The sequence below is a fragment of the Acomys russatus genome, chromosome 13 (assembly GCF_903995435.1).
Source record: "Acomys russatus chromosome 13, mAcoRus1.1, whole genome shotgun sequence".
Classification (NCBI taxonomy): domain Eukaryota; kingdom Metazoa; phylum Chordata; class Mammalia; order Rodentia; family Muridae; genus Acomys; species Acomys russatus.
The window spans coordinates 40,979,189-40,991,029 of NC_067149.1; the positions used below are offsets into that span (position 1 = coordinate 40,979,189).

At 47.9% G+C, this 11,841-nt stretch overlaps 1 protein-coding gene across 2 annotated transcripts in view; it reads right to left on the reverse strand.

Moving 5' to 3' along the window:
• Positions 1 to 1,396: 1,396 nt before the first annotated feature.
• Positions 1,397 to 11,841, reverse strand: part of Cidec (cell death inducing DFFA like effector c) — an 11,360-nt gene continuing 915 nt past the window's right edge. Inside the window, exons 1-6 of one of the 2 annotated variants that reach the window (XM_051155078.1) lie at positions 11,682 to 11,836; positions 11,411 to 11,488; positions 9,900 to 10,053; positions 4,441 to 4,599; positions 4,164 to 4,354; positions 1,397 to 1,576 (exon numbers count right to left, since the gene is read on the reverse strand). In XM_051155078.1, coding sequence (XP_051011035.1) covers positions 1,417 to 1,576; positions 4,164 to 4,354; positions 4,441 to 4,599; positions 9,900 to 10,053; positions 11,411 to 11,488; positions 11,682 to 11,686 — 747 coding nt within the window. In that variant the 5' untranslated portion in view covers positions 11,687 to 11,836 and the 3' untranslated portion in view covers positions 1,397 to 1,416. Of the gene's footprint in view, positions 1,577 to 4,163; positions 4,355 to 4,440; positions 4,600 to 9,899; positions 10,054 to 11,410; positions 11,489 to 11,681; positions 11,837 to 11,841 lie in introns of those variants that run through there. The other variant, XM_051155079.1, reaches the window with a different exon arrangement.

The following is an 11,841-nucleotide window of genomic DNA, read 5'->3' on the forward strand; positions in this document are numbered from 1 at the left end:
TGAAAACTAACTAGAGATTTTTATTTTCACATTTACTTATTGTGTCTCTCTCACAATATTAGACCTTATATATTAAAAAGGAGTGGGGCTGGGGCTCAGTTGCTAGAACATTTGCCTAGTATGCTGGCAGCCCTGCATTCAAGCCACAGCGCCACATAAGTTGGACATGGTGGTGGATCACACCATGCTAGCACTTAGGAGGTGGAAGCAAGGGACTCAGAAGTTCAAGGTCCTTCGTCACCACATAACAAATCTGAAGGCAGCCTGGGCTACATGAGACTGTATCTAAAAGAATGGACAGGACCACCGATACAGCTCAGCAAAGAAAAGCAATCGCTACACAAGTCTGCCGATCTGAGTTCAAAGCCTGGAACACACAGTGGCACTAAGTGGGCCTCTGACCTGCATACCAGCACACACACACACACACACACACACACACACACACACACACACTCACACACTCACATCAAATGCTGTCTCCTGTACTTCTTGGCAAATGGTTTCACACAAAGAATACAGGCAAAGATGAGGTATAAGCATAAACAATTTACTGTAGATTCTAATGCTATACATTAATGGAAAATGAGAACAAGAGGGAGAACTGTGTGACTTTCCCCAGAGAACATGAACGGTGTCCATTAGCCCAGGCAGAGGACCAATGACAGGCAAAGCCGCGATTCCAACCAAGTCCAGCTTGATGAACCAGTGAGCTTACAGCGTTACCTGCAGGAGGGGCCTGGGTGACAACAATCACCTACATTACTTGAAAGTCCCTCCCTGGAGCATGTGAGGGCCCCCCAAAATCTGCATCAATGGCATCCTGGCTTTAGTTAACCTTTCACCTCTTATATTCTATAGCACCCCCCAAGAGCCTGTGCAGCTGGGAGGGTTAGGAAGAAGGAATGCTTGGAATTCTGGGTGAGAGGACCCCTGACCCTCCCCCTCCTCCTCTTCTACTGCAGAGTGTTAACCACTCTGGTACCAGAACCATAGACCCAGCTGTCACGGTGGCCTGCTCTTCCTTCTGTTGTCTCGACTGAGGCCAAGGTATATCGGAGGCCACCACAGCAGTGTCCCCTGCACGATGAGCAGGGTAGGGCAGGAGGGAACACCAGAGAGGGGGTGGCTCATAGGCTAGCACCGAGGACAGAGAGGCAGACATAGTCCCTGCCAGGGACAAGTGCTGGTCCTCTAAGCTACCCAAGGCAGAAAGGAGGGAACTGTGGCAGGTGGCCAGGAAGTTCTTTTGGGACCAGAGCTCCAGACCTTCCTGCAGTTTCCTAGGTGCTGTGCTGTGAGAGAGGTGCAGGCGGGTGAGGAGCTTTTCAGCTACCAGGCTGTGGATGCTACTAGCGGAGCATAGGGTCCCCCACACACCCTAGTCTGAGGGAAGGCCTCTGAGGACTTGGGTCTTCATTGCAGCATCCTCAGGCAGGCGGGGAGGAGGGAGGAGGGCTTGGGCTTAGAAGGCTGCTCTTCTTCAGCGTCCAGGAACTGCTGCATGTAAGTGGAGGTGCCAAGCAGCATGTGGCCTGTGGCCTGCATGCTGAAGAGGGCCCAGCGGAGCATCTCCCTGGGGGACAGCAAGGTATTCAGGTCAGGCATAGAGAATACCCTGACTGTTTCCCCAAATATTTTCTCCATTTTTCTATGCTAGCCTGAAGCAGTTGGCTTTAAGTTAGCTTTCTTTGGGCTGGGCGTGGTGGTGCACGCCTTTAATCCCAGCACTGGAGAGGCAGAGGCAGATGGATCACTGTGGGTTTGAGGCCAGCCTGGTCTACAAAGGGAGTCCAGGACAGCTAAGGCTACACAGAGAAACCCTGTCTTGAAAAACAAAAACAAAAAACAAAACAAAAAATGTTTGCTTTCTTTTCTTTTTGAGATAAGAGTTTCACACTGTAGCTCAGGTTAGCAAGGAACTCATTAAATAGCCCTGACTGGCTTTAAACTCACAGTAATCCTCCTGCCTCAGCCTCCTGAATGCTGTTGCAGCTATGTACCACCACATAAACATTTTGTGGTTTGGTTTAGGTTCAGTTTGGTTTGCTCTTTTTGAGATAGAATTTGGAACTATAGACTAAGTAGCCTTAAAGCCAATAATCCTCCTGCCTCGGCTGCCCAAATGCTAGGTTTACAGACATTCCCCACCATGCTAGCTTTCCTCCTGGTGGAGATCTAAGTATCACAGGAGAAGAACGATGGAAACACTTCCTCATACAAACAGAAGCCACGACCAGGCTCTCAGCCATCCCCCTACATACAGTCCGGCCTCTACTCACACGCTTGCTTTTCAGGACACCCTGCCTCTCCCTGTGTGTAGCTCCAGGTCTCAAAACAAACCCTTTTGTTTCCTTTCTATTTATTTATTTATTTTTGTGTCAGGGCTTTTCTGTGTATCCCTGGCTGTCCTGAAACTCACTCTGTAGACGAAGGTGGCCTTGAGCTCACAGGTGTTGGAGTTAAATGTGTGCACTGTTGCGGGGTGGGGGGGGGGGGGGGATGGGGGGGTGTTGGTCTGATGTATTTTGATGCTAATTAGTAAAAAGCCAATCACCTGGGCAGGGTGGATGTGGTCTACAGAGTGAGTCCAGGACAGCCAAGGCTACACTGAGAAACCCTGTCTCGAAAAAAATTTTAAAAAAATGAAGCTTGCTTGTGTTTGGCCTGTATGTGTGTTTCTTCCTGTGGTCCTGGGGAAGTGGACACCAAGTTTTAGGGAACCCTCCACCCCTGAACTACAGCCCTGGCTTCCTTTTACTTTATTTTGAGACAACATCTCACTAAGTTGCCCAGGTTAGCTTTGAACTCACTCTGTATCCTAGGTAAGCCTCTAACTTGCCATCCTCCTGAGTACTGCTCAGGGATTAGAGGTTTGTGCCCTGAGGTCTGACTTCACCTATGTTTTAAATGCAGTGCCTTCTCAGTTATTTCTCAAATTGTTCAACCATGGCTTTGAATATATCAACCAGTCCTTAACAGGAATGAAAAATCTGGCACATTCTACAAACGAGTGAACCTTGAAAACAGAGCTCTTATGGGAAAAGCCAGTCATGAAAGAGCAAGCACTGTCTGATCCCATTTCTAGGAGGTATCTAGGATAGATCAACAGAGGGACAGAACATAGAATAAAGGTTACGGAGTCTCGAGAGAGGACTGAGCCTCTGCTGCCTGGTGCCAAAGCACTGGAAATGAAGACAATGCTTGCACAACAAGTTCAGTTACTTTATGCTGCTGGGTGAGACACTTAAAGTGGCCACAGCAGAACATTTTAGGATGTGCAGATTTCAGCACACTGTTTTGAGCTGAGGTCTCACTATGTAGCTCTAGCTGACATGGAACTTGATATATAGACCAGGCTAGCACAGAACTCACAGAGATCCACCTGCCTCTGCCTCATGAATGCTGGGATTAAAGGCATGCGCTACACTACTTGGCCCTTAGCACATTTTTTAAAAAATCACAGTAACACCACTAAGTCACTCAGCTGACTACAGCTTGACATTGCCTTTTGTTTTCTGTGTGGTTTTAAAGTTTATTTTTATTTTTCATGTATAGAAATATGGGTTGTTCATCTGAGTGCAGTACTCACACAGGCCAGAAGAGGGCGTCAGATCCCTGAAGCTGCAGTAGCGTAGTTGTGAGTCGTTAGGGGGCTGGGAACTATCTCTTAATGGCTAAGCCATCTTTCCACTGGTTAGTTTTGTTTGTTTTTTTGAGACAGGATCTTATCTGGCCCTGGGTATCTATCCTGAAACTCCTGATTCTCCATTTCCAAAGTACTGGGACTATAGTTACGTTTTCATTTATAAAAATGATTAGCTGCGGAGATAGCTCAGGATATGAGTGCGTCCTTAGCGCATGTGAGGCCCTGGGCTCTATCACCAGCATTCAAAAGAAAGTCCCCAGATACTGTGGGAATTTTGCTTTTAGGGGGTGAAAAAAAATGTACTTTGCTTTACTAGAAAGTAACCTTAAAACTACCCCTCACACACCATAAGACAAATCAAGTCACCTAGATAAACCCACCCAGATGCAGCTGTCAGTCTTTGTTATCCCTGGTGCCACCCCAGCCCCTGAGAGAGTTCAGCTTTGGGCAGACAGGTAGGGCCTCTGTCTTAGCATCCCTCCGACCCTGTCTCTGGCTGTCTCAATCCACTCACTTCACTATGCGCTTGGCCCTGTAGCAGTGCAGGTCATAGGAAAGCGAGTACGTGTCATAGAGGGTCGCCTTCACGTTGAGGCAGCCGATGAAGTCTTGAGGGTTCAGCTTGTACAAGTCGAAGGTCACCCGGGCCACGTCGATCTTCTTAGTCGGCCTCTGGGAAAGGGACAGCTGGGATCTTTTCTTGCGCTACAAGACAAACAAACCCCTGTTAGCTCGCCCCTGGGACCCCTCCCAAGCACTCCACACTCACCCCTGCCCGGGGAGACCCTCACCTGTTCTGATGGGGGTTTCCACTTCTGCCCCTTCTGCAGGACCATGAACACGGTGTCTCTTGCTAGGGCTTGGAAGTATTCTTCAGTTTCCACGATCGTGCCGTCTTCCTCCAACACCAGGGAGAAGGGCTTGTCCTTAAGCTTCAAGATGTCCTGGACCTGGAGAAGAAGGTTGGTGACATTTCTGTCATTCCCATGGAGCCACAGAGCTGAGGGCCGAAGGCTTACGTCAAAGCACCTCAGCTACGAGAGAAAGAGGAAGGGAGCTGCCATCTTTCCCTGCACGGACCGCTGCCATGGGAGCCCCACCCAAGAACGCTGTCTTAGTGCTTTCTAGTACCAAGAAGCAGTGTAGTCTAATAAAATAGAATGAGAGTCATATATGTGTCGTTTTATTAGTGAGATATTTTTGAGGGGTGGGGATGGTGGTGGTGGGTGTTGAATCTAAGGCCTCACACATAATGGTCAAACTCTGCACCATTGAACTCTATCCCCGGCTTCTTTGTACTTTTTGTTTGGAGACTGGGTCAGCCTAAGTTGCTTAGGTTGCCTGGAACTCACCACATAGCACAGACTGGCCTCTGCTTTCTCTTTAGATCTCCCTGCTTCAGCCTCCCAAGTAACTTGGATTACAGGGCCTGTACCACCAGGCCAGTTAAACTCCACTTTGTTGTTGCTATGGTTTGTTTTGTCTTATTTTTAAGACTAAGTAGCCATGGCTGTCCTGGAACTTTCTATATAGACCAGGTTGGCCTCAAACTCACCAAGATCCACCTGCCTCTGTCTCCCAAGCACTGGGATTAAAGGCATGTGCCACCTTTAAAAAGCTTAAAATAACCCGGCCAGTGTTTCAGATTTTTATTTTTAGTTATGTGTATATGTATATAGGTGGGTGGGTTTGTGCATCCATGTCAGATGCCCTGGAGCTAGAGTTACAGGTGGCCGTGAACTGCCTAATGTGGGTGCTAGGAACCAACTCCAGGTCCCTCACATGACAGGGCATGCTCGTAACTACTGAGTAATGACATATCCAGCCCCAAACTGCACTATTTAAAAGAATACAAATCAGCCAAGTATGACGGATGATATACAGTTGTAGTCCTACTACTCAGAAGGCAGAGATGGGGATTTCAGTAAGCTCCAGGCTAGCTGGTCTGTACGTAAAGATCGAGGCCAGCCAGGACTGTATAGCAAGACCCTGTCTCAGGGAAAAAAAAAAAAAAAAAAAGGAATGTGGAGGTGGGGAAGAAGGAAAGAAAGAAAAGTTAGCTTGGTTTAGAATACAAGTTAATACTAGAAAAATAACAAGAAAGTTAAAGTTTAAAAAAACAGTTAAGAGGGGCTAGAGAGATGGCTCTTTATCTTCTTTCTTTTTGTTTATTTGTGGTGTGAGGAATTGGGATGAAGTTCTCTGTAGGAAAAATATTGTCCCTCCAAAGCTACATTCCCAAGGTGTCAACTTAAAAATACTTTAAAAAGATTTACTTCAGCCAGGCATGATAGTACATGCTTTTTATTTAAGGATTTGGGAGGCAGAAGCAGGTGGACCTTTTGAGTTGGAGGCCAGCTTGGTCTACAGAGTGAGCTCCAGGACAGCTAGGGCTACACAGAGAAACCCTGTTTTGAAAAACCAAAAGTGAATGAATGAGTGAATGAATGAGTGAATGAATAAGCAAACAAACAAATAAACGAAACTGTCCTGATTTGGGGGGCAGTCAGCAACGTTCCAGCGGAGTCTCAGGATGAGCTGTAATAATGCCATGTTGCTTCCTCTTTTTGATGGCTGATGAACATTTGGGAGACATCCAAAAATCATGGCAGCAGATTGGCCTTTTCTTTTCTTTTCTTCTTCTTCATTTTTTGCTTTGTTTTTAAAAAATTATTTATTTATTATTATGTATACAGCGCTCTGCCTGCATGTACACCTGCAGGTCAGAAGAGGGCGTCAGATCACATTACAGATGGTTGTGAGCCACCATGTGGTTGCTGGGACTTGAACTCAGGACCTCTGGAAGAGCAGACAGTGCTCTTAACCACTGAGTCATCTCTCCAGCCCCTGCTTTGTTTTTAAAAAAAAAATTATCTATTATTATGCATACAGTGCTCTGCCTGCATGTACACCTGCAGGCCAGAAGAGGGCGCCAGATCACATTATAGATGGCTGTGAGCTGGGAATTGAGCTCCAGGACCTCTGGAAAAGCAGGCAGTGCTCTTTAACCTCTCCAGCCCTGTTTTTTGGTTTTTAGACTCAAGGTTTCTGAATAACCTTGGCTGTCCTGGACTCACTCTGTAGTGCAGGCTGGCCTCGAACTCAGAGATCCACCTGCCTCTGCCTCCCTGAGTGCTATGGTTACAGAGGAGAGCCACCGTGCCCAGCTGCCGTGTATTTTCTAATGACGCAGCAAATGTTTTGTATGCTTCTTACAGATTTTGTTAGTTTGCTTTGCTTCATATTAGTTTTTTAAAATTCTCGCTCTGTCTCTCTGTCTCTGTCTCTGTCTCTGTCTCTCTGTCTCTCTCTCTCTCTGTGTGTGTGTGTGTGTGTGTGTGTGTGTGTGTGTAGCTCAGTAGAGTGCCTGCTCAGCATGAACAAAGCCCTGGATGGTTTCTTCAGCATCTTGTAGCCAGTGGCACTGGCCTACCATCCCAGCACTCAGGAGGTAGAAGGCCGCGGGACCAAGGCTCAAGTGAGCCTCAGCTACATAGTGAGTTTGAGGCCAACTACATAGGATCCTGTCTCAGACAAACAAACAAACAAGCTACAATTTTTAAAAAATCCTTTAGAAAAAAAAATCCTGTTTGTGAGACTGGTGACTCATGCCTGTAATCCTAGCACTTGGAAATCTGGTGCAAGAGGAATGCTGGATGTCCCAGGCCAGCCTGGGCTACAGAGTGAGCTCCAAAGATGCTTGAGCCGAAGAATGAAATCCTGCCTGACTACTTAAAAGCAAACAGAAAAAGCTAAAATGTTAAATAAATAAATAAGTGGAAGTTAAGTTCCAGTGAGAAGGCTCAGCAGGTAAAGGTGCTTACATCCAGCTTGCTGACCTGACTTCAGTCTCAGGCCCCTCATGATGGAAAGAGAAAACCAGCTCCCAAGAGTCATGCTCTGGTTTTTACATGTATCCTGTGGCACGTATGTGCTCATGCATGCACACACATAAACACACAAAACAAGTAGATAAATAGTCATCAAAAAAATAATATTTAGCCAGGTGTTGCTGGCACGCTTCTTTAATCCCAGTACTTGGGAGGCTGAGGCAAGTGGATCTTTGTGAGTTCAAGGCCAGCCTGGTCCTCAAAACAAGTTAGCAAGTTCCAGGACAGCCAGGGCTACAAAGAGAAACCCTGTCTTAAAAAAACAAAAACTGACAGGCATGGTAGCTCAGGCCTTTAATCCCAGCACTTGGGAGGCAGAGGCAGGCAGATTGCTATCTTGAAAAACAAAAACAAAAACAAAAACAGAGAGAGAGAGAGAGAGAGAGAGAGAGAGAGAGAGAGAGAGAGAGAGAGAAATGACAGTTAGTTAGCAATCCTATCTCCTATACCCACCCCTCCACCCTGTCCATACCTTTCTTTGTGCTACCAAACATGGAATCAAAGTCCAGAGGGCTCCAAGCCCTGGCAGTAAGAGCCCCCTTTGACCTGTCTGTGTTGCAGAGATAAGAGTCCCACTGTTGCTCCCCGTGTCCCCTGGCAACAGAATCCTGATTAGGTGGTTCTCATTTTCTACAATTCCAAGGCTTTCCTAAAACACCCACTGAAAAGGAAAATCGCCAGCCTTAGCCGTGACCTGGGGGTGTGGCTGAGGGGTGGAGGGCACTGGAAGTGGGTATGATAAGCCCCTAATGAGGGAAGTGGTTCCCAGAGCTCAGAGCAAGAAGTGAACCAGCTCAAGGTGGACTCAGCCACAGGTCGCCCAGGAGACGGCAAACCTGCTCCTAGGAAGGGCAGAGTTTCTTCACACAGATGAAATGGAACCCTGGCCTTGAAGGCTATACTCTCTGCGTGCTAAATGAACTCTGTCCACTGAGAAACTTCTTCAGATGTTTAACTTTCCTGGGGTACCTGGACCTGCAGATACCAGGGCTCCAGTCTCAGAGGCCATGTATCAGATAGAGGTACAGTGAGCAGAGTGCGGGGGGGCCAGGGCAGGGAGAGGAAGGATGGGAACAGTGTCCTGCTCTTAGTGCTAATGCTCCAAACGAAGGCTTCCTGGAAGTTGCAGCTTGGGAGACAGATTTGGGGAAACCTGTTTTGGGGGCCAAGTAGGAGATGCTGACCGGAAGCACTAAAATCCTGTTTCCCCAACTCCCGACACTTCTGCAAGATTGCTTTTACGTTTCATTTAGTGTGTGTGTGTGTGTGTGTGTGTGTGTGTATGAAGGGGTGTTCTCTCTCTCTCTCTTTTTCTCTGTGTCTCTTTGTCTCTCTCTTTCTCTCTGTGTCTCTGTCTGTATGTCTCTCTCTGATTGTGGTTTAAGCCTGGCTCTTGGTATGTACCCCTGACTGAGCAGGAACGCCCTATATGTGAACCAGGATGACTTCAAACTTGGAGTCATCCTGTTTCTCCATGGACCACCATACTCAGCCTTGGTTTTAATCTTTCTTTCTTCCTTCCTTCCCTCTTTTCTTTCTTTCTTTTTGCCTTGGTTTTTGTTTTTTTGGTTTTTTTTTTTCGAGACAGGATTTCTCTGTGTAGCCCTGGCTGTTCTGGACTCGCTTTGTAGACCAGGCTGGCCTCAGACTTACAGTGATCTGCCTGCCTCTGCCTCCCGAGTGCTGGGATTAAAAGCGTGCGCCACCACCACTTGGCTGTAGGAGTTTTAGTTTCTTTTGAGATCTCTCTTTTATATAGCTCAGAGTATTATGGAATTCATTTATGTTGGCACGGCTTGCCTCAAGCGTCACACCCTCCTGCCCTAGTCTCCCACTTCCTAGGCTCCTAAGTATGAGCCACCGTGCCTGGCTTGTTTCTCCAAGTCTAAGAGGTACTGGGAAAGGGAACTTAGACCCTTTTTATCAAGAAAATACGATTTGCCCACTGTTGGTGTGTATGATGGCAGTGTATTGTCCTCCCTCTGTCACCTGGCCGTGTCCATCACACACACACTTCTCGGGGAAGGTAATGCTAACCTTTTCACCAATTAAAAAAACAACACACACAGGGTGGTGGTGCCACCTGTCTTTAGTCCCAGCACTCGGGAGGCAGAGGCAGGTGGATTGCTGTGAGTTCAAAGCCAGTCTGGTCTACAAAGTCCAGGACAGGCAAGATAGCACAAAAAAGAAAAAAAGAAAAAAGAAAAAAGAAAAAGAGAAAAAAGAAAAAGAAAAAAGAAAAGAAAACAGAAAACAACAACAACACACACACACACACTGGAAGACTAAAGCAACTGGCAGGGTTAACTCTCAGCCAAGACCTTGAGAGAACCTATGCAGGGTACAGGCAGACCCCTTACCTTGCCCAGGAGGTCCTCCAGGCTGTGAGCCATGATGCCTTTGCGAACCTTCCGATCTGCGGTGCTAACACGACAGGGCCTTGTCCTGGGGGGCTCCCGGCTGGGCTTAGACACCAGCTGTTGTGTCACCACTGCAGTGCTCACGGCCACATGCCTGGGGACATCAGTTTGAACATCAGACGACCTGCCTGCTGCCACCAGCTCTGCCCACTCCTGCCTGGTGAGCTCACATCTGACCCTTCCAACCAGTCATGGCTGCTCCAGATGGCTTTCTCAGTGCCCACCAGAGAATGTGTCTCTGCTTTGGATGGGCAGGAAAATCAGCTGGGATGTTGCTTAGCTCAGACTCACTTCAGTGGCTCTGAGTGGAGCCTAAGAGACTGTGTGTCTAGCAGGAGCCCCAAGCCGTGTCAGTGTGGCTGGTTCTTGGCCCAGCCACATTCCCCTGAAGGTTACTCTGCTCTTGTGGCCTTGTTCACCTCACCTGTAAAGTGGGGGTGAAATGGGGGGGCAGCTTATAGAGTAGTTTTGGACTCTGAGGTACACAGGGTAGAAAGAAAAGAGTGGCGAGAGTGTGAGTCTGGGATTTTTCCGGGTTCAAGTTCAAAGCTACAGATACAGCCAACCCGTGACTCAGTTTCCCCATCCACTGACTTGAGTAGGTGTGAGGCTCCTGGGAAGTTAGAAATGAAGGCACCCATTGCAGAGCCTGGGCCTCTCTGTTACAGATGCAATGGGAACTGTGACAGTGGCAAAGTCTAAGGGGCCCTTGTCCAGACTGCAAGCTCTTGGGTGCTCCTCTAGGTACCCCGAATCAGCTCTGTGGGGCTTATTGTAGGAGTTGGTTTGTTTGTTTGTTTTAATGGACTATTTGCTTGTGTGTTTGTTTTAGAGATAGATCTCACTATGTAGACAAACCATCCTCAAACTCATCAAGATCTTTGCCTCTGGTCCCCAGCAACAGGATTCAAAGTGTGTGCCATTGTGCCTGGCCATATCTATGTTTCAGCTAGACACCCACATGACTCTTTTTTTTTTTTTTTTTTTTTTTTAAAGATAGGGTAGTCTACGTAGCCCTGGCTGACCTGGAACTCTCTCTGTCAATTGTAGATCAAGCTGGCCTTGAACTCACAAAGATCTGCCTGCCCCTGCCTCTTGAGTACTGAGACTAAAAGTATGTGCCACCACAGCCAGGCCCCTACATGGCTTTTACCCCCATTAAAGTCTGAGACGCTGTAACAGATGGTTCCCCAGGTTCCCCCTTCCTTTCTTTTTCTTTCTTTCTTTCTTTCTTTCTTTTTTTTTTTTTTTTTTTTTTTTGGTTTTTTGAGACAAAGTTTCTCTGTGTAACAGAGCCCTGGCTGTCCTGGACTCTCTTTGTAGACCAGGCTGGCCTCGAATTCATAGAGATCTATCTGCCTCTGCCTCCCAACTGCTGGGATTAAAGGCATGTGCCCCTGCCACTGCCACCACCCGGCTCCCCCTTCCTTTCTGTCCCTGGCTCCCCTCACCTGGACAGTGACTTGGGGTACAGAAGGCTGAGAGACTTCAGGGCATAGTCCATCCTTGTCAGCTGGATTGTGTTGGACCTGAAACAGAGGCAGAAACTCATCTGGCCAGTATGGGAAGGGAGGGGGCCCTCGCTTTCTTTCTCTGACCCAATGCATCCTAACCTCCCCCTCAGCAACCCTCTGGCCCAGTCTCTCACCCGACCACCCATTTCCATAGCAACTACCACCCCCAGCCACTCCTCAGCTGCTCCCCAGCCCCAGCGCCACTCACTCCATGTTTCTCTGTCTCAAGCTCTGGTCACACTGAGCAGAGAGAAGGGGCCAAGTCAGGGCTGAAGAGGCCCTTACTGTTATGTTCCTGTCCCTGGGGGCAGAGTCCACTCTGTGCTGGCAGGAGGTGAGTCACACCACCTCATGCTGTGAGGGACCTG